At 57.2% G+C, this 27,921-nt stretch overlaps 1 protein-coding gene and 1 long non-coding RNA gene across 5 annotated transcripts in view; one reads left to right on the top strand and one right to left on the bottom strand.

Moving 5' to 3' along the window:
- Positions 1-27,921, bottom strand: part of CACNA2D2 (calcium voltage-gated channel auxiliary subunit alpha2delta 2) — a 140,366-nt gene that overhangs the window by 60,927 nt on the left and 51,518 nt on the right. For all 4 annotated transcript variants that reach the window (XM_086367876.1, XM_086367874.1, XM_086367877.1 and 1 more), the window contains exon 3: positions 10,785-10,901. In XM_086367876.1, the coding sequence (XP_086224002.1) occupies positions 10,785-10,901 (117 nt within the window). The remainder of the gene's footprint in view (positions 1-10,784; positions 10,902-27,921) is intronic.
- LOC147348465 (uncharacterized) lies at positions 1,144-26,448 on the top strand. Its single transcript, XR_015151636.1, has 4 exons — positions 1,144-1,432; positions 21,431-21,585; positions 22,335-22,467; positions 24,489-26,448. It is a non-coding gene; the product is annotated as an uncharacterized LOC147348465 (long non-coding RNA).

The raw sequence follows: 27,921 nt of genomic DNA, 5'->3' as shown, positions 1-27,921 counted from the left end.
CTTACCACCCATTTTACAGATAAGGAAACTGAGACTCCGAGATGGGAAATCACCAGCAAAGCCCATACAGCTGATGCAGCAGTGCTGTACCTGAGATCTCACTTGGCCCTTCTGCTTCCTGACCCAGATGCCTGCCTGGTCCATGCCTCGGAGGCCTCGGTCTCCTGGGTGAGTCACCCTCGGAGATTCATTTCCGGAAAACCTACTGATGAAGTGGGTGGGGGTCTCATTCATAAGTAAATAGGGTTTAAAGATTCAGCTCTGCCACGTGGCCCAAGGATGAGGCCCCCAAGTGCTGGAACAGCCTTGGTTAAAGGGCGGGGAACCTGAGGCTCAGGGCAATTGCTCCCCGTCTCTGGACCTCTGTTCCCCTGTCTGTCTGTGACAGGCACCCCTCAGTACAAGCCACCAGCCAGAGGCTGCCCACCTCTGCCCTCCCCAGTACTGTGGCTCCCCCACCTTCCCACACCTGCATGGCTCACACGTGCATGTCAGCTGGCCTGGCTCAGGCCCCCTCGAGTCCTCTCCTGGAGTTCTGATCTCTTGCCTGGACTCCGTCTCACTGCCTGCCCATCCATCTGTCCATCTGCTGGACTGTTCAGGCCCCCTCTCCTCTGATGTCTCTGGATCTGATGACTGGGAACCCAGGGAGGAGAGGGCTGGCACCAGGGCCCGGGAGGTCAAAGGCCTTCTGCATAGAGGGTGGATAAGCCCCAAATCTAGCCTTCAAAGGCTTGGAGGCTGACTCTACCAGGGAGTCCTCCTGAGTCATACCAAGGTGACACTGTGCCTGACCTGAGTCCAGTTTCCTCCCTAGGGCTGTCTTTGCTGCTTCCAGCCACTTGCCCAGCCCAGGTTGGGCAGTCCTGTGGGTGAACGGGTGAGGCACGGGAGCTGCCCCACTGGCTTATCCGCCCCAACCGCCCAGGAAGGGGCTGGGCCCCGGGGACCTGGGCAGCTGGCGGATGGGGCCTCGTACCCTGGGCTATCTTGATAACTAGGCTCCAGCTGGTGTTGACACAGCAAACATGCTACGACTCCCATTCGCCGAGGCACAGAGTGGGCAAACACCGGAAGGCTGGAACAAAGGGCCTGGCAACCGTGACCAGCCTCTCAAATAAGGGCCCCAAGGCCTGTGCCAGGAGGCAGGAAGCATCGAGCAGCCTGGACAGTGTGGCCCACGGAGGTGGGAGCTGGGGACGGGCTTTGGATGAGGTAGGAGAGGGGGTAGAGCTGGCATGAGGTCCTACAGCCTCGTGTTGGCCTGCCAGCGGGGCGGGGCGGGGCTGAAGGAGCGCAGGTCAGTCTTGTCCACTGGGGTCCATCCCACCTCACATCGGCATGGTGCCCATGCTCAGCTGATGTCACCACGGCCTGGGCATAAGCTCTGATGACAGATCTGTGAGGCTGCACTTGAGGTTCTACTGGACAGGTAAGAAAACTGAGGCTCAGAGAGTATGAGCGTTACCAAGGGCTTGGTGCCGCTCGAGGGGAGTGTGCGGGCTGCACATGGTGCAGGGTGAGGCCCTTAATTCTTGGCCACCTCTTGCTCACCTGTATCATGTGCCATGTTCCACCTTCCTAATGGGGACTCTTGGTCAGAGGTTCTTTTGGGGTAGTGTAAGGTCAGGACGACCCAGCTTGTGGTCACTGGGTGAGGGTGCAGCTAGACTCCAAGGAACAGCACCCACACGGGGCACAGCCCATTCCCACCTTCCAGTGCCTCCATGCACATGCTCTGCGGAGCCAGCCAGAGGTGAAGCCCTCCGCCTCCACGCGTGGGCAGATGTCCAAACATGCCACGCACACACTCTTTCTACCTCTGGCCTTTGTACTCTGCTGTGCCCTCTGCCTTGGATCCTCTTCCTTCCTCTCCTCTGCCTTGCTGAGACTCCAGTAATACTCCTCTTTTCTGCCGTCCCAATTCCCCTAGACCTGGTCAATATCCACGGGCTCACCACCCTGGATCCACATTTCGTGGCATGGGTCACACCCCTGTCACCTTGAGCAGACAGTATGCCTCAAAGGAGGTGCCCTGCAGGTGTACCTGTGGCTGGTAACCTAGGCTGGCATGTGGACACAGGAGGTGCTCAGCACTCAGTAAACAGAGGCTGAAGGAAGCAAAAGACACGGAAGACCAGATATTCCATGACACACTGAGGCAGGGCCAGCCTCATACGCTCCTGCCCGGGGTCACTATGGCGCTTGGTCCAGCCTTCAGGTGTGGGCTTGGAGAAGACAGCTGAGGGATCCATGAGGGACCTGAGGCCCTTCTCAGCACCCCAGAGCCCCCCATGCCCTCCCCACCCGCACTCCCACAATTCACTCTTTTTCAGACACCCACTGCTACAGACACTGCTCGCTGGGTATTCTGAGCCACAGAAAATGGGCTGAGAGAGGTGACTGGCTGCTCTGAGGACTGCTGATGGTTTCAAAAGGGCTGTGTTTACAGATATGCAGCGACCGCCCCAGGCGGTGGGCCCTTCAGCCTGCCTCTGTCACCTCCCCATCCTCTCTGCCCTCCAGTGGAAATAGTTATGCACAGGCTGCACCTTCCTGGCTCCCTTCCCAGCCCACAACCCTTGTCTCAGCAGATTCAGTCTGAGTCACTTCACTGCTAGGCTAGGGCTTGTGCCTTCCTTCTTCCTTTTCTCCACCTTTGGAAAACCCCAGGCACTGCCGCTCTGCCAACCTTCCAAGGCTCAGCTCAAACACCACCTCCTCCCGGCTGTCTTCTTAGACTTGCCCTCTCATGTCAGCCGATCTGCACACCTCGTAGCTTGTTTTCTGTCCCCTCGAAGTCTGTCATCCTGGAGGGCCACTAGCCCGCCCTGCCTTAGACGCACACCACCTCCCCCAGCCCTTGTACATGGGGATTTCAGAACAAAGGGCCAGACACTATTAAAACTCAATTAAATTTCTCACTTCTCTGATCCTGAATTAGACTGGCTTGTCCCTGTGGCACCTGCAGGCCCTTTTACTCTGCTTCCTAGCATCTGTGCCCCCTCCCCCTTGCCACTAAGGACACCTGGGGAGGTGGGCAGAGTGGGAGAGGCTCCTCCCACAGTGCTGGCCTCTGGGGAACGAGTCCAGCAAATCAATCACCCTTGGTCCCAGGGTTCATTTTCTTCATTTGGCCAATGGCCCACCTCCCTACCCCATGCCCTAGAATCCCCCTCCTGTGGTGGGCAGGGGGCAGGGGTGTTGAAAAGGGAACACAGGGCAGTGAGTCCCAGCCTGCATGTGCATCCAGCTGCCCTGACCACCTGTTCTCCAGGGTCCCCAGTAGAGCTCCTGCCCTTGCTTGTGCTTTGCCCTCTGTCTGGCAGACCCTCACCATTTCCCTTCCCAACCCTGGGCTTCTTCCTCTCTGCCCCAGTCAGCACGGCTCTGCTTCTCCATCCTTGGGAGCTCCAGAGGGGTAGGCACATTGGCTCAGGAGCCAGTGGAGCAGGGGGAACCATGACCCTGTCTCAGCCAGGCAGTAGTTGGGTTGGCATCACCTCTGAGCCTCTGTTTCCTCATCTGTAAAATGGGAATTCTGTCCCACCGAGAGCAGAGAGAGGCACCACACCCAGGGTCAGGCTGGGGGCAGTGGAGAAGGTTTGCTGAATGACAGAGAGAGCAAGTGAACGACAGGGAGACTGAATGCTGCCCCCAGGGGATGCACCTGGCCTCATGAGCAGGGCCACCGGGTAGGAGAGGCTCAGACACCCCGTTCTGGGGTGAGACCTGGGCCTGGGGTGCCTCAGTCATGCATCCCACAGGAGGTGGGCGCTGCTGGTCGGGGAACGCAACATGCCTGACGTGCAGCAACAGTCAGCCTTTCCCTTCAGTCATGGGAGAGAACACGGCAGGGAAGCAGCAGGTGAGAGGGTGTAAGACCCTCAAGGACATTGCACCTCTGGCCCCCAGACCCTTCCTTCGGCCAGTGGATATGAGGAGTGACCACAGCTCTTCTGACCCCTCCTGAGGCCCCTGGACTTTGCAGGAGGAGCAGGGAAAGGAGCCTGCACCATAGGGGTAATCCCAGGGACCAGGGAAGTCCAGCCCGAAACCCACAGCTCAGCCCTTCCGGACCCCCGGAAGGAGGTCACGCAGGCGGGCGAGGAGGAGGGAATGACAGGATTTCCCCGAGGATCCTTGGCTATTCCCTAGCCACACCCCTCCCTCGCTGTCTCCCTGTCTGTTCCCAGGGAGGCCAGCTCCCTGTCCCGCTAGCTCAGCCTGGGCGTCTTCAAAAGGTCTGTGCGTTTTCAGCCACCCAGCAGGGATGCGGGCGGGCGCAGGCTCCCATACGTGCATCCACCAGCCTAGGAGAAGCCTCTTTGCCCAGGGCTCACGCTGGGGCCCAGGACCCTAGGGTGCATAGCAAGTGGATGTCGGTTCTTCATCCCTTCCGCATCCAGGTGGCCCACCTCCTCCAAAGTGCTCCTTCTGACCCCCACTCCTGAGTGGTCACTCTTATGCAGAGGTGTCCCAGGGTTCCCACAAAGGGGCACCTGGTGGATGCCCATTCACTAACTCAACACTCCCCCATCCCCAGGGGCCCCAGCTGGCTCCCCTGGGTGGCAGTGGCACCTTGCCAGGAAGCCGCGGCGCTGTTTGGGTGAGGGGAGAATAATCAGCCGTAAACGCGGCAATCAGGGAGAAAAGGCTGCTTGGGCCCTCGGCGGCCACATGTGCGCCTAATTGGCTCCACGTGTCCGCGGCTCCTTTTAAGAGCAGGAAAAGTGGAAGGGTCAAGATCTCTTAATGGTCATAATGGAAGGGAGGCAGAAGCCTCCGCCAGCCCCACATAAACACCTTTTAATTGCCCAGAGAAGGGTGGGCGGAGGCAGCTGCTGCTGCAGAATTCCCTGCCTGTGTGTCCACCGTTTGTGTGCCTTTCCGAGCTTCGCTGGTCTGGAGTCAGACCCCAGAGGGTGACCTCCAGCCAGGACCCGGAGCCGCAGCCCTAGCCTCTGTTCTGCAAATACTCATGAGGCTCCGACTCTGGACCAGGCCTTGGCAGCAGGTGGTACCCCGGCCCTGTCTTCCCAGGACCCCTCTGCTTGTCCAACCTCCATCCATGAATGTATCTGTGGACCCAGCTTTGATCTGGCCTTCAGCTGCCTCCAAGGGTGAACATTCCCCCCACAATTCATGACGCCTCCTCCAGGCTGCCCCAAGCTCACTCTTTCCCCTTTGAACTGCAGGGATCATGCTCCTGTTTGGGCTGCTCCATTCTGTCTGCATCTCTTTGAGGTCCCCAATGTCACCCTGCTTCTGAGGTTTCTATAATGACTGCAGCTCTCTGTTTCATCAGACCAGTGGTTTTCAACCAAACGGGACTTTGCCCCCAGAGGATATCTGGCAACACTTGGGGACATTTCTGGTTCTTGTAACTGGGGGAGTGATGTACACTGGCCTCTGGCAGGCAGAGGGTCAGAATGCTGCTTAACCACCTGCAATGCACAAGACAGCCCCCACAGCAAAGAATCATCCTGCTCAAAATGTCCACAGCACCAACACCAAGAAACCCTTATGAGGTGAAGTCTGAGAAAGGAAGCGGCAAGTCAGGGGGAGCTAGGCGGAACGCTGTCCCTCCTGACTATGGCAGGTGGTCTGCCCCACAGCCCCTGGCCCCTTGGCTCCCTCCCTGGCTCATTCCTCCTGCTCCTCTGAACACTCAGCCCAGAGCGCAGTTCCTGAACAGACCCAGCCACTGCCAACAATGCATCAGTTTAATTGGGTTAAGTGGCCATTAGCGGCAAAAGCAGGGCGGCTCTGTGCAGAAGGGTTTTTAATTTTACTTTTTAAATGATGCTCGCTCCCCAGAGAGGCCACTGATGGTGGGAATGCTGCCCACTGGAACCCCTAGGACCAGAGCCACCAATGTGCCTCCCCACTGCCCCATCCCTCTGGGCATCACGGGGTTGGGCTAGCGGGGCTGCTCAGTGTCTTGTCTCCACTGACCAAGGAAGATGCAGCAGGGCAAAGCCTGGTCCAAGGTCATTAGGTCATCCCAGAGCAAGTCCCTGCCAGAGGGGACCCACCTGCTCCTCCCTTGGCCCTGTCCCCTTGCGGATAGCAAGCACCTGCCCACTAGCGGCAGCACAGAGGAGGGCAGTTTCTGGGGTTTGGAGCCCGAGTACCCGCATCTATAGTCTAGTTTTGCTGAGATTTGGGGCCTGTGGTGTAACCTCTCTGGGGCTGCTTCCTCAAATGTAAAATGGGGATGTATGTATGTATGTATGTATGGAAAGTCTCTCAGTTGTGTCTGACTCTTTGTAACCCCATGGACGGTAGCCCGCCAGGCTCCTCTGTCTGTGGAATTCTCCAGGCAAGAATACTGGAGTAAGTTGCCATTTCCTTCTCCAGAAGATCTTCCCACCTAGGGATCAAACCCTGGTCTCCTGCATTGCAGGCAGACTGTCTACAGTCTAAGCCACCAGGGAAGCCCAAAACAGGGATAGGAGGGGGGTAACTCTGGGTTGCAGGGAGGATCTGCAGACATCTGAAGTGTTTCAGCTTATCTTAGGCTGCGTACTTGGTACACACTCAAAAAGAGGCCAGTGATTGTGGAGAGAAATTATTTCTGCCTTTTTAGGGGAAATGTCCTGAACTCTGATTCAACACTGAATCATCTGTGGACCACTGAGAAATACTGAAGCCCAGCCTCATCCCTACATAATCTACTATATGCGGTCTAGGGTGGGGCCTAGGCATCACGATTTAAAAGCCCTACAGGTGACTCCAATGTGACCACGGTGTTAAAAATGCTGCATGAAGGCAAAGATGCAAAGGCATAGGCTCTAGAAGGGTCTGGGCCCCCAGGACAATGAGAAGGAGCTGAGGGGGAGCATGAGGAACACAGGAGCGGGGTGGGGGGGGATGGGGGTGGGGGGGAGGGCAGAGCTCAAGGGCCAAAGTCTCCAGGTCCTGGATCTCGGCCAGAAATTCACTGCCTCCAGCTTATTTGAGGTTGGAGGTGTAAAGGTGTCCCTGAGATCAGGCTTCTAGCTGCCACACTGATGTCCCTTAACAACCTGCTCTGGCATGGCTGCTCTGGCTCTGGGCTTCCGTTCTCTAGGAACCACGCTCACTGAGCCACACTGCCCTTGGCCTTGTCCCTGAGAGCAGCCTGGGATGCCCCACAGTGGGGTCACGTCTCACCTCCCATTGCCTCTCCCCTGAGCCCCACAGCAGGGGTGCCCAGGATGGTGCTGAAGGTGACACGACCTTCAGAGACACTGTTTTCACTGTGGCCTTTATAAATGATGACTCCTGGAGCTGTGAAACCAGAAGTACTGGGCAGGGATGGTCTCATGTCCCCATTTTCCAGAGGGATAAACTAAGGCCTGGGACAGGATGAGACTGAGAGCTCCAAGAGGACAGGAACGGGGCCTGTCCTTCCTCGCTGCACTCCCAGCACTGGCCTGGCGCACAGTAGGCCTTTAGTAAGTGCTGAAGAATGGATGGAGGAAGGAATACAACCAAGAGATGACCTTTCTGAGGAAGGGGCTGAGAGAGGCTCCATCTGGGAGGACAAGACAGTCCTGACTTGGGTCCAGCTCTGCCTCCAATGTGCGATAAGAACTGAGGCACCTCCCTACCCTTCCTGGAACTCAAAACCCAAACAAAGCAGGCTCTGTCTCAGAGGACCCATCCTCCAGGATAGCAGATGTCCCTAGAAGGTCCCCTCCATGTCTCCTAAGCTGAGGCCCTAGCAGGTGTCCTGGGCTTCAGGAGGCTGCTTGCCTGGCATTGCAAAATCCCTGACTTGGCCTGATCTGCCTGATTCTTGGCTGGGAAAACCACTCTGTGCAGCTTGGAGAAACTTGTTACAAACAACCGACTGTCCCTGATTAGATGAGACAATAAACTTCCATCCTGTGTTGCTCGGTCCCCTCCTTTCGAGCCCCACATTAAAACTGCAGACCAGGGCAAGCGGATTTAAGTTGGATTCTTGGATGGGGTCCAGGGCGAGAAGGACAATGGAGTGTGGAGAGGTCAAGACCCCCAACATCCCTCTCCACATGCACTCAGGCTGCAAACACATGTGGGTAAGGAGAAAGGAGCCAGAGCTTGATTAAAAGCAAAATGAGCAACAATGAAGAGCAAAGCTCATCTTGAACAACTAGGACCAAGGCAGGTGAAGGACGGTCCTCTCCTTGCCCCGGAGATACGGACAGGAGCGTCTTCTGGGTCTGGAGTTGGGGGTATTACAGTAGGAGGGGTTCATTGGCCGGGAGAGTGCTGGGCTCCGTGCACACCTCTGGACTAACATGGGCAGTCAGGGGCCTGGCTTAGGGTCAGAGAGACCTGGGTTCAAATCCTGGCTCGGCCATATCCTGGCCTAACGCATGGCATGTCCGAGTCTCAGTGTCCCTCTCCCTCAGGGGCTGCTGTGAGATGACATGACAGACTCAGAGCATGGTGAGCACCTGATCAGTGAGTGCCTCTTCCTGTCATTCCTCCCTGGAGAACCAGCATGCACCGGGCCATGGGCACCTGGGCTGGACTCGGTGGGAAGGAGGCAGACTTCCATACTGTCTCTGGGGCAGAGTCCGGCATGTGGGGCATAGGAGAGGCTGGGGATCAAGAGCCCAGGCTTTGGGCTCCCCCACCCCTGAGCTATGAAGGCTGCCTGTTTCTCCAGGAGTGGGGATAGGAGCTGGGGGAGTGACTCCAACCTTGGGATGCTCAGAGGGGCTGGGCAGGGGCTGGGCAGGGCTGGGCCCTGGGCTCCCTGTGTGGAGGGCAGGTGGGGCATCTGTTACCACCGCTCAGCAACCCCTGCCAAGGTAACTGGTCCTAAAACCAGGGTGGGAAGCAGGTGTAAAGGGGGATGCTTTCCAAAACTGTCAGATGGTTTCAAGCAAGTTCAGGGCTTGTGGCCTGTGCTCTGTACACTGGACAGCTGGGGAGGGGGCAGGCTGCAAAGCAAGGAAGTGGAGGGCAAACAGGGGATCTGGAATGAAGTGGGGAGAGAAGGACAAAGAGAGAATGAGAGAAAGGAGGGCAGAGTGTTCAGTTCTAGGCACAAGGCACAGAGGTGGGCCATGGTGCGCTGGCTGCATGAGGCAGGCAGATGGTTCCTACAACCAGGGGACACTGTCGCACCTCATAGGGGCTTGGCTCTGCCTCCTCCCCATGACAGTCCACTTCCTCAACTGTCTCCCTGCCTGTGACTAGGAGAACCCCAAGGTCAGGCTGAGCCCAGCTCTGGGGCCTCTGGGTCCACACTGGGTGGGATGCCCTCAGGGTTCCCCCACTCTGGTCCTGGATGCCGGCCTTTCCCTAGTTCATGATCCCAAGTCACCTGGCACAGGCAGGGGATGCCAGGGGCACAGGAGGGCCCAGCTCCTGCAGAAGGGGTTCCTAGTCCCCTCCCAGGGTCTGGATGTGGTGGGGGTTTGGCTGGTCTGATGTGACCCTGCTGGGACCCTTGCTTGTGTGGTCTTGCTCATTAAAAAAAGACAGCTTTACTGAGATACTATAAAATTCACTCACATAAAATATACAATTCAGTGTTGGCTTTTTTTAGCCTTTCAGAGTTGTGCACTCATCACCACATTCTAATTTTAGAATATTTTCAGCATCCCCAAAAAGAAACCTTGTACCCATTAGCAGACACTCCCTGTCCCCTCCCTTCCAGCCCTAGGCAACTGCTAATGTAGTTTCCATTTCTATGCTTTTGCCTACTGTGGACATCTCACAGATATGGGATCACACAATAGGTGTTCCTTATGACGAGCTTCTTTCCCTCAATGTAATGTTTTCATATTCATCCACGTCGTCCATCCACATGTGTACCAGTATTTCATTCCTTTCTACTGGACATCTCTGTGACACAGGCAGGGGCAGCAGAAGTTTGTGCCTCTGATCTGGGGGCAGCCTGGACCCCCTCCCTTCTTTCCTGCACAACCCACCCAGGGCACTCTGCAGCTCCAGGAGCCCTTTCCCACCTGCTCTCCCAGGGGTGGGTCTGCTGGCTTTGTAGACCTGGTCAGGGGGACCAGCAGGTCCTGTCACCTCGCAGGACCATGGTGTCTTGGAGCTGGCAGGCACAAGCTCTCAGCAGAGATGGGAACACTGAGGCTCAGAGGTAGGTGGAGAAGTTGTGGGCAGAATAGGAGCGCCAGCCTCCAAAATTGCACGGCCGTGGCCTTCTTTGTAAGGTGTTCAGGGCCCTCCACACTCCTCCTGCCTCAGAGTCTGCAGGCTACGTTCCCAGCCAATAGTTCGCTATCCTGGCCTGGGAGGATTCCCAGGTGGCTCAGTGGTAAAGAATCCGCCTGCCAATGCCAGAGACACAGGTTTGATCCCTGGGTTGGGAAGATCCACTGGAGAAGGGAATGGCAACCCACTCCAGTATTCTTGCCTGGAGAATCCCCTGGACAGAGAAAGCCTGGCAGGCTACAATCCATGGGGTGGCAAACAGTCAGACACGACCAAGCACGCCCGCTTGCACACACACATCCTGGCCAAGTGCTCACCCTTGGCACACTCATAAGCAGAGTGGAGGAACAGGAAGACCCCAGGCCCAGCAGAGGCAGGACCGGGGCTGCCACTGTACCCATGCAGGGCCCCCGAGGCCCCGGGCCAGGGGCCTACTCCACAGGAAAACATCCTGCTCCTGCCAGCAGCTGCCCACAGTCCACGTGGCATAGCCTGCCAGCGACGGCCTGGCCTGGCTTCAGAGGGCCAGGAGGGCTGTGTGTTCACGGCAGGTCGGGACGGTGCCCTCACGGTGCAGGCCACTCTGCTCTTCCCTCCACCCACACGACCGCACCTACCTTCAGGGCCTGCACCTTCCTGTCCAGCAGGCTCTCAATGTCCCCCGCCACCTTCTCCACCAGCTTCTGAGGCTCATTCTCCTGCACCTCAAACAGATTCCTGTTGTCCTTGTAGATCTGGAAGGAAGCAAAAGCCTGGGGTGAGGCCAGGGTGATCCCCCACTCCTCAGACATGGCGTCCATATGCCCTCGCTGCACAGTTCCCCACGGAACGGTCCTCACCTCTACCCTGACCCCAGCTTTGGCCATTGAGAGAGAACAGGGAGGTCTGGGGGTCCCGCTCAAGCTCCGATAGACTTGGAAGAAGTTCAAGGCCATGGCTCCACTTGCGCTGCTTGTGTGAGTCTGGTGGGATGAGGTTGTCACTGCCTTCTCTGGGACTCAGGGTTCCCCATCCAGGGGCCACAAGCAGCACCTCCCTGACTGGCTCAGGCTTGCTAATAATAGCGGGGGGCAGGGTGCTGTGGGGAGATGGAGCCAATAGGCACACACTGTACCCCACATACCGACACGAAGGTGCTCTCACACCCATAAACCCACACATGCATCACACACATAGAACCACCTCTCCACACAGGCTCAGGCATCCATACCCCACTTTCGCTGGCACTTCCCCAAAGCGTTTGCAGAAACCATTGTGGGAGCTCGGTGTGCCCCAAGGGGCTCCTCTGTCATTCTGGGCAAAGAATATGGGGACAGGGACCAGGGAAGAAAAGGCATACAGGGGGAATGAATCTGCTTCCCCTCTTCCTTGGTGGGGCTTGGCCTGTGTGCACACGCATGTGAGGGTGTAAATCTGACAGTCAGCATCTGCATGTGTGAATGGGTGCTATGGCTCAACACACACCCATCTGTGTGTACGAGCCTGAGTGTTGGGATGGGGTGGGGTTAGGGCGGCTAGATGAAGCCTGGGGGCTGTATGTGAACTGTGGAAGCAGGTTTCCGTGGGCATCTTTGTTCACGACAGGGGTCTTAGGTGTGTGCACGTGTGTGTGTGTGTGTGTGTATGTGTGTGTGTGTATGTGTGTGCGTGGTTGTGCACTGCACACCCCTACATGTGCCTCTGAGCCTGAATGAGCCCCCATATCCATCCAGGTGACCCCAGGAAATCTGTGCCACAAGCTGGCTCCTTCAGCACAAGGTCATGGGCTGGTCGCCACAACAGAACCGCGGCCACCAGACTTTTGCCATCGGGCTGTGCAGAAGTGGAGGGATGTGGAGAGACACAGAGAAGAGGCGATGAGGAGGCGATAAGGAGGTGGGAGAGGCCGCTGATGAGAGACAGACAGGCGGGGGAGATAAGGTCGGGAGAGTGACAGGCAGAGTAGGCAGATAAAGGCCTCTGGCATGTGACGAGGGGAGGAGGTGGGGGACCCGGCGCCTTCAGAGCCCCGGCCCTGCTGCCCAGTGGGCCCCTGGCAGTCCAAGGGTTAAAGCAGCGCTCAAAGCTGGCTCAGGCAGTCTCCTCCTCCCACCACCCCCATCCCTCCCGGCTTCTCTTTTCTTTTTGTCCTTCTCTTAGAACAAAATAATTTGTGGTGAAGTCGCTCCTTCCCACAGAGCTGTGGCGATTATAGGGAGAGTCACAGGCCTGGCTGCATGGTCAGGCAGGAGGGAGGCCCCCAGTGGGCACCGGGCAGGTTGTTTACGGGGCTCCCCAGGGCCTGCCTCAGGCCAGAACCCCCAGATGGAAGACAGTGGTGGAGGCAGAGGCCAAGCAGGGGTCAGAGCCGGGGGCACCACTGAGAAATGCAGGGAGGCTGGAGCCCAGGGCCCACTGCGGGAGAAACTGAGGCTCAGAAATAGGAGAGGACAGGTCAAGGCCACACGACTGTGAGGGGCCAAGCCAGTCACCCGTCCTCCCTGACATCTTCCCAGGTTTCAGGACATGAAAAATACACACCCTTTCTCAATCCTAGACCACTGCCCCCAAGTGTGTTGAGGCCTCACTCAGCCGCACTGGCTGAAACTCCTGCTGAGAGCAACCCGGCAGGCTGGCGTCAGCAGGGGGCGCAGCCGTCTGGCTTCTCAGGGCAGGGTATGAAGTTCCCATATCTGACTCCCCGGTCAAGGTCATTCCCTGGCACCCCAGCAGTCAGGGCTGTCCATGGTGGCGGGAGCCCTGGTATTGGAGGGTGGACCTTGCAGCCTCCTGACAGCTCTCCTCTGGGAAGCCGGGGGTCCCTCCCCTCTGGGTCTAGGATGCCCCTGGGCAACCTGGCATGGTGCTGAACCAGGGCTCAGGGGCTGCAGACAGCGTGGGTTTCCAAGTGGCAGGGTCACACCCAAAGACCGTGACAGCAGGTGCAAGGGCTCGGAAGCAGGGACCCTGTTAAGAAATAGCGCATCTCAGTGTCCGATCTGTTAAATGAGAGAATGGCAGTCCTCCCCTCACATGCTGACCAAGGACCAAAAGACTCATGCCACGAAGAGCCTATATTAATTTTTGTAGTATTACTGCTATTGTTTAGGATCACCAGAATTCTGCAGATGGAATCATAGTCCCATCCCTGCCCCTACTGTCCTGGCTACGTCTGAATACTTAGGATCCAAAGCCTTCGGCTCCCACTGCTGGGCAGGCAGCATTGGTCTCCCCAGGTCTGCCCACCTCCCATCCCGCCCTCCCTCCCAGGCCTCCTCGGACAGCACCCCTTTCGTCAGTCAGCCTGTCTTTGTCTCCATCTTGGCCTCAGCCACGGTGGTGTTAACAGGGGAGCCTTGGACAGTATACAGCCATGGCCACCTCCCTTCCATCGCTCCCCAGGCACTGGGTCTGTGTACAAAGGAACCACCAGCCAATGCATGTGCCAAATTCCATGTTCAGGAGAAAAGCTCCAGGGCAAGCATGAGCCAGGTCTGACTCCTTCACCTCCTCCTGCAGGTGTGCCATCCTTTGGAGTCTGGGGCCACACCTGCCATGCTTTCTTCTTGGGTCTACTCAAAGATCCACCATGACATCCTTTTCTCCCCCTATTTTTTTCAGCCATACCATGCAGCATGCAGGATCTTAGTTCCCTGACCAGGGATGGAACCCGTGCCTCCTGCAGTGGAAGCGCGGTGTCTTAACGACCACTGGACCGCCAGGGAAGTTCCCAGCATGATACCCTTCTGCTGGGTGCTGGTGCCAGAATTCGAGGCCGCTCCAGCTCACTGAATTGGCAGGTGCACTCAGGCCTCTGGGTCCCCGCTGCCACACCTCTGCTCACACTGTGTCTACCTCCCCTGCCTGCCTACCTACATCCTCCCTAGAGTGAGGTAGGGCAATGGGCAAGAAGGAGTTTCTGGGGAGATGAAGGCACAATTCCAGAACTGCAGGGACTGGCTGAGTTGAGCTCTAGCCAAGCCTGTCCCCCAATCCCAAATAAGCCCCTGAGAGGCAAGAGCCCTCCATCCTCCCATCCCAGATGCCTCACCCCCCTCAACATCCCCCTGGACCTGCTCCAGCTGTCCCCATCCCCTGGGGTGGGGCCCTGAGCTGAACCCTGTGTCCCAGAGATCCATGACACAGCCCAGCAGATGGTCCCACCCCAGGGGAGAGGTCATCCCCTGACTGATGCGGCCCAGGGAGTGCTTTCCACCTGCAGGCCCAGCAGGAAGTCCGGGAGGGCCCAGGGCAGCTCCAGAGCACCAGCCTGGCTCCCTTCAACCCCAGGCGCTAGCCCTGGTCCCTGGAGCCAACTCGGAAGCAAGAGAAAGAGCAGGGCGCACCGGGCGCAGGGCCTCAACAATCACAGCAGGACTGTGTGCCCGCTGGTGTCCTTGGCCCAGAGAGCTAATTGGAAAAACCCAACAACTCCCACAGCAGTGCCGCATGGCCCCCAGCTCAGCACAGGCAGCCGGACCAAGGAGAAAGAGACGGGGGCCAACAGGTCTACAGGCAGTGACAGCTCCACGCCGGCTGTGACAGAGGAGGAAGAGACAGGGGCTTCATCCCCCCGAGGGGATGGTGAACGGCAGTGGGACAGGGCAGCAGACTAGGGTACAGGCTGGCTGGGGCCAGGGGCACATGCTGGGGAGAGCAGGAGACACAGCCACAGAGGTGCTGAGTGACAATTCAGGAGGCGGTTTGCAGCCCCTCGTTCGCAGCAGTTCCCGGCTCCTCCACCCTGTACCACCACCCATGGCCAGTGCTCATCTTCCACCCCTTGAGGGCACCCCTTACCAATGACCAAGCCCTGTCCTTCCATGTCTCTCATCTCCCTCCCACCCACTTCCCTCAGCACCCCCACCCATGCCCCCCAGTGTTGGCCGCAACCCCAACCCTCTCTCAGCTTTAGTTAATTCTTTTGTGAAGCAGCATGTCTGGCCAGCTTGCCTTCTGGCCTTGGGAATTCCAGGGCCTGTGGGGGCCAAGGCCCTTTCAGGGGCCCCAGGGACTCTGCCTAGCCTCCTGCTCTCAGAGGTGTCCACACACAAGGGGGAGATGGGCCTGGAGGACACTTGGAGGAACAGTGACCTTGGGCAGGAAGCGTGGATGCTTGCAGGAGCAGATGGAGCCAGCCTTATCCTCCCAGCTCCAAACAGTCCTGCCTGGGAGTGGAGTAAGTGCTGAGGCCCCTAAACACGGGGCAGCCACACAGGAGACAAAAGGCCAGGACCACTGACCTGGACAACCCCCCATCAGACTGTTGAGGCATTTAGACAAGTCCCAGTCAGCAGCAGTGGGGCCTGGACCCAAGCCAGCACCCAACCTGCCCAGGGAGAGGTGGAGAGTGGGAGAGACGGATACAAAAAGGAGGGCAAAGAGTGCAAGGGAGAGGATGGGAAAGGAAGGAAGAGGGGCTGCGGAGGCCGCAGAAACAGCCCTGTTTGCCATGTGTTGACTCTGGCCACCCAAAGGCCGGCTGCTTCACACACTTGGCCTCCCTGATATACAAGCCCTGAGGAGGGACCATTCTGATGATGCCAGCTTAGCAGGCAGGGCACTGAGGGCCACACAGGACAGGTCACACAGCTGCTCAGCTAAGAACGGCCACTCTTATCCAGAGTGCTTGCTTTGGGTCACGCTCTCTGCAGTTCTGTTCCCTGCACTGACCCCCAAACTTCAAAATGAGGCACAGGGGATCAGCTGGGAATCTGGGCGGCCTAAAAGGGGCCTGGGGGACTCAGAGTGGCACTGGAAGCCCGAGGCCCATGGAAGGCAGGAGGGCCATTCTGCAGGGGAGGAGGGTGGATGACCAGCAGAACCAACCTGCTCAGCTAACCAACCACCCAGCCTTGGGAGTTAAAACAGGCACGCATGTGAGGCTCTTCTCTGCAGCGAAGGTGAACGGGCCCTAATCTCTGGAAAATTAAATCAGAAAGAAAATGGAACGAGAAAGATTTGATGCAGGCTGGGCCCTGCTGCTGCCTGACTCCTCAAAGGCTCAGGCTCAGCTGGGGGTTCAGCTGGGTGCTCCAGTGTCCTGCCCCACTTCCCTTGCCCAGGGTGCTGAGCAGGGTACAGGCAGGTGGCGGGGAGCTGAACCCCAGGATATGACCTTCCTGGGGGATTTGCTATTCTCCAGCCCCACCTTTAGCCACGTCTCAGTGTCTGGTCCCTAGTACTGAAAGGAGCGGCTGCGAGGAGTTTTAACTGTCCAGCTCTCGGGTTAACAGTTTCCTAGAGATGGTGGGACGGCCTTCTTATACCGGACTATACGTGGACAAGCAGTGGGAAGGCCACAGGATCTGGGATTGGAGACAAGGGCCAGCTGCTGGAAGGGGTACACTTGTTTAAGGGATCAGGGGAGCCTTAGGTGGGAGGATAGGGGGCTTTTGGTGGCCCAGAGATCCCGAGCTGGGCCCAGAGGGAGGTGGGGGGATGGAGGGACTGGCAGTGACCAGCTCAGGGGCCCCAGTCAGTCAGGGCAATGCTGGCCCCTGCCCTCAACCCCACCAGGCTGCTACTGCACCTGTCTCCTCCCTTTACAGAGAAATTGAGGGTATTGACATAGCTGCTAATAATCACCCTTGAAGACCACAGGGTGGAGGGAGTAGCCAGCCACCTGGGCACCCTCTCACTGAGGGCAGATCCTGGACAGGCTGTACAATCGGGACGTTTCCCACGTCCAACCACCCGCAAGCCCCACAGCCCTGTTCCTCTGGGGCTGCCCACACCAGGTGCATGAGAAGCCTGACCCAGCTGCTCCGGGGACATACCAGGCCCTGGACTGTGTGTGTGGCAGACAGCGAGCTCCCTGCGGCAGGGGTTGTGGCCCCCCTCTGGCCTTTCTGGAGTGGGGTTTACAGTAAGGCAAGGGCAAGGGGCCCTGGAGCCTCAGAGCACACAGTCGGTGCACTGGTGGCGGGTTATGGGCCACTCGGCTGCATGCTTCATCAGCTGCTGACAATCACCAGCTGCCACATGAGGGTCCCATGTGGTCCTGCCACGCTGCCACCATCCTGCGGTGGGTTGGCTCCACAGTTAGTCAGCTGTATGTGGTGTCATGTCATGTCACACATAGTTTGTATATTGTGAGGCTGGTTGTCACATCAGTAATAGCTAACCTTCTATACAGGGACTTCCTGGAATGAACCCTCTGCTTAGAGAGGTTCGCAGATGCCTGCCTGGGCTGCTGCAATGGGCCCTGCATGGGCTACAATGGAGGACATAAAGGCAGAATGGGAATGGGGAGGAGGGCTCGAGACCTGGCTTCCTGGAGCAGATGACAACATGGCCCTGTTGGGTTGGTGGCCCATCAGTGGCCCACCCCACCCCATATCCTTACATCCCTACTGGGCACTCATGTTCATGCCACAGGCTCTTTTTGGGGTCTCTGGAGCCTGGGGCAGCAGAGATGGGCCAGACCTTGTCCCTGTCCCCCTGGGACTCAGCACTGGAGAGGACAGATGTCCATTTGGGCTGCTAACGGCAGAGGGGTGGTGGTGGGGGAGGTGTGTAGGAGACATCTGTGAGAGAGGCTGGTCTGCCGGGGTAGGGTGGGCGATGGGAGTGTGTGAAGGAAAAGACTGAGATGGCTTGTCAGAGGAGAGGCCATTTGAGCGGAGCCTGAAGGGCTGGGCAGGAGTCCTCCAGACACGGGGGTGACTGGGGGTCAGGGACTGCAGGAGTAAAAGCAGGTGTTCTCAGGCTGGGAGCAGGGAATGGACTGCTCAGTGTCAGGAGCACAGAGGTGTGCAGGGAAGCTGGGGGGACAGGTGCTGATGGGAAGGGTCCTAGCTTCCCAGGTGGTGGGGGATGGAGTTGGGGGATCCTCAGGGAAGGAGGGGGTGTGGCCCAGATCCCAAGGTGAGAAGGCCCTGGTGGCTTCATGGCCCCTTGGCCCCCGAGAGGAAGCTGCCAGGAGCTCTCAGAAGCAGATTCCCTTCGAAAAATTCACAGGGGCCTAAAGCCCCCCGCCACCACCCCCAGCAACGCCTCCCTGTTTTTAAAGTTAAAGTTTAGTTGACTGTCATCCATTACCGCAATTAGTACATTATGTCTAATTATGCAATTAGTGTAAAAAGTGCACTTGCTGCTGAGAATGGGAAATTACGCTGCCTCGTTACGCTGTAAAATCCATGTCATAAAAAGGCTCAATCTCTTGTTTTTCAAAAGACACAAAACCCAACACAAAACAATAAACCAAATCCTCCCAGTTGAGCTAGGGCCAGGGTATGCCAATCTCTCTGCACTTATCCCCCTGCAGACTCCCACCTCTGCAAGGCACTGTCCCACCCTGGCCCCGGGGCAAGGCAATGACCCGCCACCAGGGAGTGCTGACGAGCAGCCCACTCCTAGCTGTGGCCAGTGTTTGCTGCTCTGAAACAGATGTGAATTTCTAAGCTGATTTTAAAAACCATGGCAATCCTGATTCTCCACTTGTTATTCCAGATCCAACTTTGAACCTGCCCTAGCATTAAGGCTTGTATATCTTAGGTGAGAGTATCCTGCAGGGGTATGGTTTCTAACCAGCTCCAAGAGAGAGAGGCAAGGTTCCTGAAGGCAGCACTCTGAGGTTCCTAATGGTGCCTGTGGGGAAAGAGGCATATTGCAGCTCAGGGGAAACTGGGGGAACTTTCTCACACTCAAACCCTAATAGCTTTGTCTGGATAGGCAGTGAGCTCCCCATCACAGGAAGTATGCAAGCCCCATCTGTCAGAGATGCTTAGAAGGGGTTCACCTCACACAGTAGCTGGGCTCTAGGCTGCCATAGATAGCAGCATCCCCATGGCTGTGTGTCTACATGAAGCTGGCCGTCTGTGACTCTATCTTCCCCAGGTTCTGGCTCTCTCGGTGGTCAAGGGGATATCTGGGGACAGGTGTGGGAGGAGAGAGGAATCCGACAGGGTGTCTCCCTTCCACAGGGGTGACAGTGCCAGATGGCCAAGTCCATGGGAGCTGGGGAGGGGGCACACACCTGTGTCACTTCAAAAGCAAATGCTTCACGGTCAGGTCTCCATGACCCACCACCCAGCTCCAAAGTCAGAAGTTACAGCTCTAGCGTGGCCCACTTAGTGCCTGCCTAAGAAGCTCCCTCTCTGAGCCCCTTCCTTCAAGTTCCCACCACTCCTTGCGTGCCAGGTGCTTGACCCAGGCCTGGTGCTGGGGTGGTGCAGGGTCTCGAAGACTCCTTCCCAGACAGAAATCTGCCCTGGCCTCAGGGGTAAGATGCATGCACCTCCTGCAGCTGCTGCTGCCAAGCTCGGACGAGGGGTTCACAGAGCAGAGAACCTGAGATGCGGAGCCCCCAGCACCCTAGGGCCCATGGGGCACTAGGAGCCCTGCAACGACCCCCACCTGCAACGTGTACACCGACAGCTCTGGGCGCATTGACGGGTCAGTGCCGTGCACACCCCGATGGAAGCACTTTCTGAGAAGGCGGCTGGATTTGGGGGAGGGACGGCACCTGGACCCTACTAGAGGGATACTTGTTGCCTATACTCAAGGTGTGAGGTCCCTGGACAGTTCCAGCCTTCCAGCCTTTGTCTACTTGGGTGATCTTGGAGAGCAGGGGAACCATGTCATGGCCTGGCCAGGTGGGCACCTGCCATGGAGGCCTCTGGCCTCTTGATTTGGTCCAGGATAGCATCAGGATGCAGAAGGGGTGGTGTGTGTGTGACCCTGGGCTGAATCAAACTACAGGCAAGATCTGGGGGCCCCTGCGCACTCCCCTTCCCTGAGCTGGGAGCCGCCGGCTGTCAAGGCAGCTGGGAGGGAAGCTGTGCCCAGCACGCCAGCTGGCACGGGGGGAGTGCGAGTAAACACAACCGCACTTTCCCAACTCGCAGAAGTCGCCGGGTGGCGGCCGGCTGGTGTGGGCGCCCATGTTTACAGGGAAACAGACTGTTTGTGCCTGCGTCTGGGCCCCCTCACCGCCCACCCTGGCTCAGTTCCCTCCCGCTGCTCTCCACCCCGGGGCCCCGCCTTCCCTCCTCCAGGACTCCTCAGCCTCTCAACGCAGGAAGACAAGGACAGCAATGATAGGCACCCGCCCATCCCCGTGTGGTCAGACAGGGCTCAGCGCATAACCCACTGAGTCACAACAATTCTGAAAGGCAGGCACAGCCACTGGCCCCACTTTACAGCTAAGGAAGTGAGGCTCTGGTAGGTGCAGAAGCCGGCTGAGATCGTAGTTATGAATGGAGGAGCCCGTGATACTGGGCATCTTAGACCTCAGTCATCAGTTTTAGGCTCCACCCTGCCACCCCCCAGACAAGCCCAGTCCACCCTTTACCTGGGTCAGCACCTTGAGCAACCCTGGCCCAGCGTGGACATGGACACGGACCCCGCCCTCACCTTGAACATGGACCCTGCCCTCTTCTCGACACAATGGCCCCAGGACAGAGACCAGGGCCTGGCACTGGCCTGCCGTCAGGCCTCTTCAACCCCTTCACCTCCGAGTCTCTGTCTTTGGCTCCATACGGCCCAGTGTCTCCACTCTCAGGAGTGAGAGAACTGGCGGGGTGGGGTGGCAGTCTGGGAGCCAGGGTGGGCAGAGGCTCCAGCGGACACTTGGTTGGCCAGGGAGGACTCTGACTCAAATTTCACAGAGCCAAGTGTTAGCAGGATCTCATCTAAGAGGGCTGTCCCTCAGTCTAGAGTTGGTGGAAATTTACCCCCATAAATGCCCTCATGAAAGAGATTTGAGGCTGGGCCTGAGGCACAGTTCGAAGGCCAGGGAGCAAAGGATAAAGTCGGCTTCCTCTGCCCGAATCACCTCCATTCCAGTCCTCCCAACACTGATAGCCCAGGGTGGGCCACCCTCTTCAGGGGCTGGAGAAGGGTGCTCAGGGACTCCAGAGGGGCCAGAAACCCACCTTTCCCCAAGAGTCTCCAGGCAGGTTTCCTGGGTGGGAGGGCTCATCAGATTTTTCTTCATCCATCCCCCCTCCCCTCCCCCAGCTGTGATAAGGGCCCCAGGAGGAAACCAAAGTGCCAAGAGGGTCAGAATCTGTCCAAAGGAGACCTTCCCACTCCCAAGTCCCCTGCACTCACAGCCGAGAATTGGCTACATAACTGCAGGTCTGAGTTCCCGCCCTGCTCTTTACCAGCCGCGTGGCTTGGCATGAGCCTTCACCCTCAGCCGGGCTTTCTGGGGCATTCCTCAAAGATGAAAGGTCAAACGCAAGGTGCCGCTGGCTTCTCAAGGGGCCTCCTTCCAGGGCCGCTCCCGAGGCTGCCCCACACTGTCCTGCAAGGCCTGACTTTCCAGGTCTCACAGGTTGGAAATCTGCCCTTTGCTGCTGAGACTTGCTGCTGAAGACATCGTCCAGTAATGACAGCACCAATTACAACTCGAGGCCCTAGGGCTGGCTGCTCTTGTGAAAACACTGGATCTTGGCATGTCAGGCACGCAGGATGGAGGCAGAGATGGAGGTAAGTCTGGGAGTGGCTGCGGCCTCCCATGGTGTTAGGGGCCCCTTTTGGGGGCAAGGTCATCCTAGGGCCCTGCCCCACACCCAGGCGCTCGCTGTAGTTCCAGGTACGTGTGTCTAACCCACACACCAGCTCACACGCCACATCTACACCCAGGGCCCGGAAAGTCACTTGCAGATCCTGCCCATGATTCACACTGAGGCTTCCAGAAAAGACACCACAGTTTGGACAGATCTGTCCACTGTCCCTGGATACTCTGGAAGGAGGCTCCATGAGAAGTCAGCAGCCCCAGGCCTGGATGAGGCTCTGTGGGTTTCTATCCACATCTCAAAAGGGGGTCTGCAGCCATCTGAAATGTTTTCAGCAGTGAAACTTTTCTGGCCCCAGATGGTTGGGGCTACTTGAAGGTTATCTCCCTAAATCTTCCTGCTGGACATGACACTGGAGAGGCCCCTAACAACACAGAGGGCTCAGGGGCTTACTGGGGGCAAGGGTGTGTGGCCTGCCAGACAGTGGCCTGTGGATCAGCATCCCCGGGAGGGCTGAGCCCCCTCCTCTGGTCCCAGTGCCAGAGTGTCAGGTGCTGACAGGCAGTGGGGACCTGAATCTCACTGGTGGTGAGTGTGCAAGCACATGTGGGAGGGAGCACGCCCACGCCTAGGCTATCTCGTTCACGTCCTGTCGGCCTCTTCCAGCTCCATCTTAGTCCTTCTCCTAGTTTTTCTTTTTCTCTTATTTTCAATTTATAGGCTCTTCTTGAATTTTATGTATCCTTGTAAGAACCCTTAAATCTCCTGGAGAATAAGCTGGCGGCATAAATAAATAAACAAACAGGACGGAGACACTGAGGCCCTGCACATGCTGAAGATACACTGGGGACAGGTATGCATCAGGGGTGTGCAGGCACCAAGGACATGCACACGCTGGGGACACACGCCCAGAGGGAACCCGTTCTCTCGGGTCATTAACGGGCTCTCCTGAGCCCTCATAGGAGGGCTTGAAACACCCAGGGTGGTGACCACACAGGGTTTCCTAGAGCTGGGGGGCCAGTGGTCTCCATATATCCACTGTCAACTGGGGCTCCTGGGCGGGCCCTGGCCCCTCTCTGTGCCTCAGTGTCCCCTCACCTACTGTGGGGAAAGAGTGACAATCCTTGGCACCCCCCTCAGCTCCAGGTTCTTTCTCCATTAATGCAAGAACCTCAGTGGCCACTGGGGTCAACATTTATCTTCACCGTGACTGTGCTCAATGTTTGCCTTGCAAATGAACTGTGCAAACAGGACCCACTGCTCAGCCACGAACAACACTGAGAGGGTCCCTGGTCTGAACAGTCATGAACTTCAAAGTGAGTGAGCTGTGCTCAGGGGAGGCAGACACTGTGCCTGGGCTCCCCCTCCAGGTGGGCCACCTCCTTACTGCCCAGCAGACACAGAGATCCCCCTCAGCGATGATGCCAGGCTGCAGCAGACAGCTCCGGGGCACACATTCCCTCCTGCACACACGGGGAGCAACCATGGTTCGAATCAGCAGACGAGGCAGTCCTTCCTGCCCACCCCCACCCACAGACAAGAGGATGCAGGAACGCCACGAAAACAGTTGATCTCCTTACTGATAGTGGGTGAGAAAAAATTATCTCTCCCTAAACACTAAAAATAAAACCCCGTCTCCTAAAAGCAGGGCCCCTCTCAGCTCATGGCTTAGAGAGGCTTTGTCGCTAAGTCCAAACGTAGATTTGCTGGAGAAGCCGAGAGCACTAAACCCTAGCCTGCCTCACCCAGGGGCTCAGCCTTGGGGTAAATTGGGGCCCCCCCACCCCAACCACTGCAGTACAAGGCGGAGCAGTGAGCCCAGATGACGCTGTCCAAGGTAGGCAGGAAGAGGGCAGCAGGAACCAGGTCCATATGCTGCTCGTGCCCAGCTAATGGGCTAACAAATGAGCAGGTCTCGCCTCTAAAAGGTGATGAATGAGCAGTTGCCCAGGAGAGTGGAGGGATGGGCCCCCTCCCCACAGCTCTGCTCAGGCTCGGCCCTGACTTGGCACCTATGGAGTGCCCAGCCCAGCCCCGAGACTCCCCAGGGGTGGGGTGGGTGGGGGCTGGGGGTGACTGTGGGTATGAGCAGGGGGAGGCCAAAAAGGGAATAAAAGGGCAGCCCCAGCCTTGGAGGACATCCCCAAACAAACTCAGACAGGGAGCCTGAAGTCTCCAACTGCCTGGGCTGCCTGCCATCATACTGTCTGGAGGGTGCCACTGAGGAGGGAGGTTGACTGACTCTTCCTTGAGACTCACCCCCACTGCACACACACACTGGGCTGGGGGACATGGGAGCCTGTGCCCTAAGGACTGAACTCTGGGGAGAGACCTGAGGCTGGGTGCTGGGGGGCCATCCACGGGCTGGGCTGCTGCTTCTCCCATATAACTATAGGACTGTAGCCGCCTAAGCTCACAAGGAGGAGACCTGTAGGCAGAAGTGGGGAACTGAGTCAAGGAGGGATCTAGGGCTCTGACTCAAAGCAAAGGTCGGCCTCCAGTGAGCGAATGAGCCCCCATCACAGAGGGGATCAGCCAAAACTGGCCCCTAGGCCCCAGCCAGTCCTCTTCGGTGAAGTAGTGAACCAAATGGTCTTAAGTTTGACCTGAAAGCCCGTTATCCTCAGTTTGTCTCCCAATCATTATGCAGTCCCCCTCCTCCAGGTACTCAGGACATTTCAAGGGGGCAGGGTTTCTGCCTAGTGACAGAGGACTGGCCCGGCTCCCACTGAGAGCTGTCTGGCCAGGTGAGGCAGCCAGGTCCTTTGTGGGCTCCCTGTCCAAACAGCCCCCAGCCCCCGGCTTGTACTGCCACCCCTACCCTCCCCAGCCCACCCCCACCCGTGTAAACAGAACCTGCCCGCTTTCTCCCAGGGGCTGCTAATTCCTCGCCAGAACTGCTCGGACGTGAAATTGGAGTGAGACAATGTGTGTTTAAGGAAATGAATCTCGCATCTTAAGAGGCTCGGGGAGCCTGCCCTGCACCCCCCGTCACCCCGCCCACCCACCCCAAGCCTGGGAAGGAGCGCTTGGCATCAGGGAAGGAAAAGGCGGAGGTGACATTCAGTGCCAAATTAGCAGCCGCCACAGCCAAATATTGTACTTGCCTCCAATCTTCTTTTATTTTTCAAGAGAAAAGCCTTTTACAAAGTGAAAGAGGCTGTTGGAACACTAAGGCTGATGATCGTTTTAAAAGGCATGCCTGCCACGCGCATGCCCATCTCGGAGCGTTCCCTTCCTCTCTGCGTGCCGTCTCCTCCTTGCCCACAGCCACAACCCCAAGGCGCCCGCCCCCACAGTCAGGCCCCACCACGCCAGCCACACAGAGGACATCACAGGTGTTCTTGGCTAAAGTGACCCAGAGTCTCAGACCCTGGGCCAGTCTTGGACACGGGACCTGCCTGTGAACCATCTTATAATCTGCATGGCACCCTTGCAAGTGAGGGGTCATCTGTGGCGAGCCCAGAGCCACCTGGCCTACAGAGGCCTCAACACAAGTGCCCAGCTCCTGGCCTCTTCAAGGACTCCTGATGGCCCTTAGCGCCCCCGCTGTGAACAGTCATGCTGCCTGCGCCAGTTCCTATCACCTTTTATCCCGCTCCACTAGAGGCCTGATAGGCTCCACTCTTTGGTCACTTTGTTGAACAAATAATAACAGTCATCCTGGAGTCCAGCCCCCGGAATCCAGTCTGCCTCCATGTGCCACTAATTTACTGACTCACTGAATAGGCTGACCTGCCCCTCTAGGGGAAACACTATTTTTATCCCTGAGCCCCTGACCAAGTTCTGGGTTGATCTCACTGATCACCAGGAGTCAGTCAAACTGGTTTTGACCAACAGGGAAGACTTAGCCCACGTTTCCCATTTATTCAAACCTGGACTTCTCCAGGCCGCAGTTTCCTTATCTAAGGAGAGGATGGGGAGGAGCCTGGTGGTTCCAGGGATTGGAGACCCCTGAGCCCTAAGCCCCAACCTGGATGGTGACTGGTCCTGACCCACATGTGTGCAGCCATGGCACCCTCACAGATCTGAGCCACCCTCTGACCCCACCCCTGAAGTCCCAGGAGGTGGGGGCCTGGCAGTGCCCCATTTATAGGAGAGGTGCAGGGTTCAGACAGCTCTGGGGACTTGTTCATGGCCTCCACTGGTATCAGGACAACCAGGACCAGGATCCGAGGTGGGAAGCACCAAAACGTGGATGCTGTGGTGTCTGCCCAGACTCCTGCATCACGATGAAGCCAAGATGCTGGCTGCTGATGGGTCTCAGCTAAGTCCCTGCCTTAGCAGAGGGAGCCGCCTCACCCACGCTCTGCTGGACATGCAGGTTGAGTGGAGGAACACAAGGTCTACCACAATGAGGGATGACTCTCAGGAGCGAGGCCAGTTCCAGTGCCCTCCGTGGAACTGGCTGGGGCTTCTGTTAGGCCTTCATCCCAGTCAAACTTCTGCTGCCCCATCCTGCCTCCTTTGCCCCGACGAGGGTGGTCCCTGAGAGTACTCCCCCAGTCAACACCTGCACACAAACCCCCAGCTCAGAGTTTGCTTCCAGGGACTCAACCCTGCCACAGCTCATGTTGGGAGGGGTCCCAGGGAGCCAGTTCTGAAACAGTTGTCCTGCTGAAGTGAGGGCTGCAACGCAGTGGTCGATGGAGCGCTGACAACCCTGGCGTGTGATAAAGGTGCGAATGATCGAACGTCTACCCACTGTGAACCAAAATGGGAATATCTGTGGATGGGTGCAATGTTTCAGGTCTCGAGAATTTCAGGGAAATGTAATCATAAGGACTATGGAATGGGATGGCCGTTGCTGAGGGCTATCAATGCTTTGGAAAGAGACAATGAAAGGCTGAATGTGATTAATCATGGATTTAAGGTGAAGTGTGAAAGTCAGAAGCCCCCTTGGCAGGATATAAAAAGACTCATCTCTTGCAGCCAGAGGCAGAAAAAGCTGAGGGTCAGGCACAGGACTTAATTAGAAGAGTGACAAAGATCCAGAGGGAGTTACAGTCTCAACTGCAGCAAGGTGTCTACCCAAGGTCAAGACCCTGACTGGGAAGGAACGGATCCCTGCGTTGTGAGGTGAGGGCTTCTGGGTCACTGCCCTTGAGAACCCTGAAACCCACCCTGAACTCTCTGAGCCTACAGAAGTGGCTGCTCCTCCTTATTAAAGGCTAGGGCTCCCCTCTTGCTTAAAAATGATGAAGAGGCCTCCATGTTCGAAAGCAACAGACTCCCCTCCTTCTCACTCACCAGACAAAAAACAAGGCTTGAGTCATAATGAGAAACCCACAACTCCAGGAAGTGCTGGGCCTGCTAAGAGAGAAAAAGGGACTAGGTCCTGAAGGTACTATCGCATCTAGCCAGCAGGAGGCCTGGATCCTGAGGTTGCTGGATCAAAGGCAGTAGAAAAGGTTAGATTATGGGCGAGGTTATTGATATGAACGGGCTTCCCAGGTGGCTCAGTGGTAAAGACTCTGCCTGCCAGGGCAGGAGACGCAGGAGACACGGGTTCAATCCCTGGGTCAGAGAAGCCTAGTGGGCCTTTATGTCCACGGGGTCACAAAAGAGTCAGACACGACTGAGAAACTGAGCACCATCCACCACCATCGATGTGAGAGCACTTTCTAATGATACAGCATCTAACACCCCAGTGAGGACCCCAGGGGATGGTGGAAGTCTGAAAAAAGCAATGGCCCACACTAAGAGAAGTTGAAATGCCAGAACTCCCAGAGCAAAGTTGAGAAAAGGATCAAAGGCTTAGACAAGTGGACATACCAGAGGAGTTCTACTGCAAAAGGCCAGAAAGCCCGACACAACCATGTTCCATGTGTGGGCCCAAAGGACACCATTTACCAAAGCGAAGAGGACTGTGTTGGTAAGAAGGGCACAAGCATCAGAGAGAAATTTAGTAGGGGCTGTCATCTGCTCTCAGGGCCAGCCTCGGAATCCAGCTCCATCTCACGCACCAGGTGACACGGAAGGATCTCAGCTCTGAGTGAGGCTGAGAGTTCAAAGGGACGCTGCAACAGGTTCAAGCCGAGGTGAAAGTGGCCCCGCAGCTCGGGCCACATGACGCAGCCGGCCCGATGGAACTAGAGGTATCTGTTCCGGGGAATGACACTGTGTGACCTTTACGGCAGTTTCTAATAGAATCACACAAGAGTCCGAGGGTCTAACAGAAAACTACACACTGTTCAGAAAGCATCTCCTGGATTGTCACTGGACCCTGGCAGAGACCACACAATGCACATGATTAAATGACCAGGCATATTAAATGATCTGGCTTCTGTCACATCCATGAAGTCAT

The sequence above is a fragment of the Bos grunniens genome, chromosome 22 (assembly GCF_055505025.1).
Source record: "Bos grunniens cultivar Pamir isolate PY7600 chromosome 22, Bosgru_T2T1.0, whole genome shotgun sequence".
NCBI lineage: Eukaryota > Metazoa > Chordata > Mammalia > Artiodactyla > Bovidae > Bos > Bos grunniens.
This window is presented reverse-complemented; position numbering and strand designations above follow the sequence as displayed.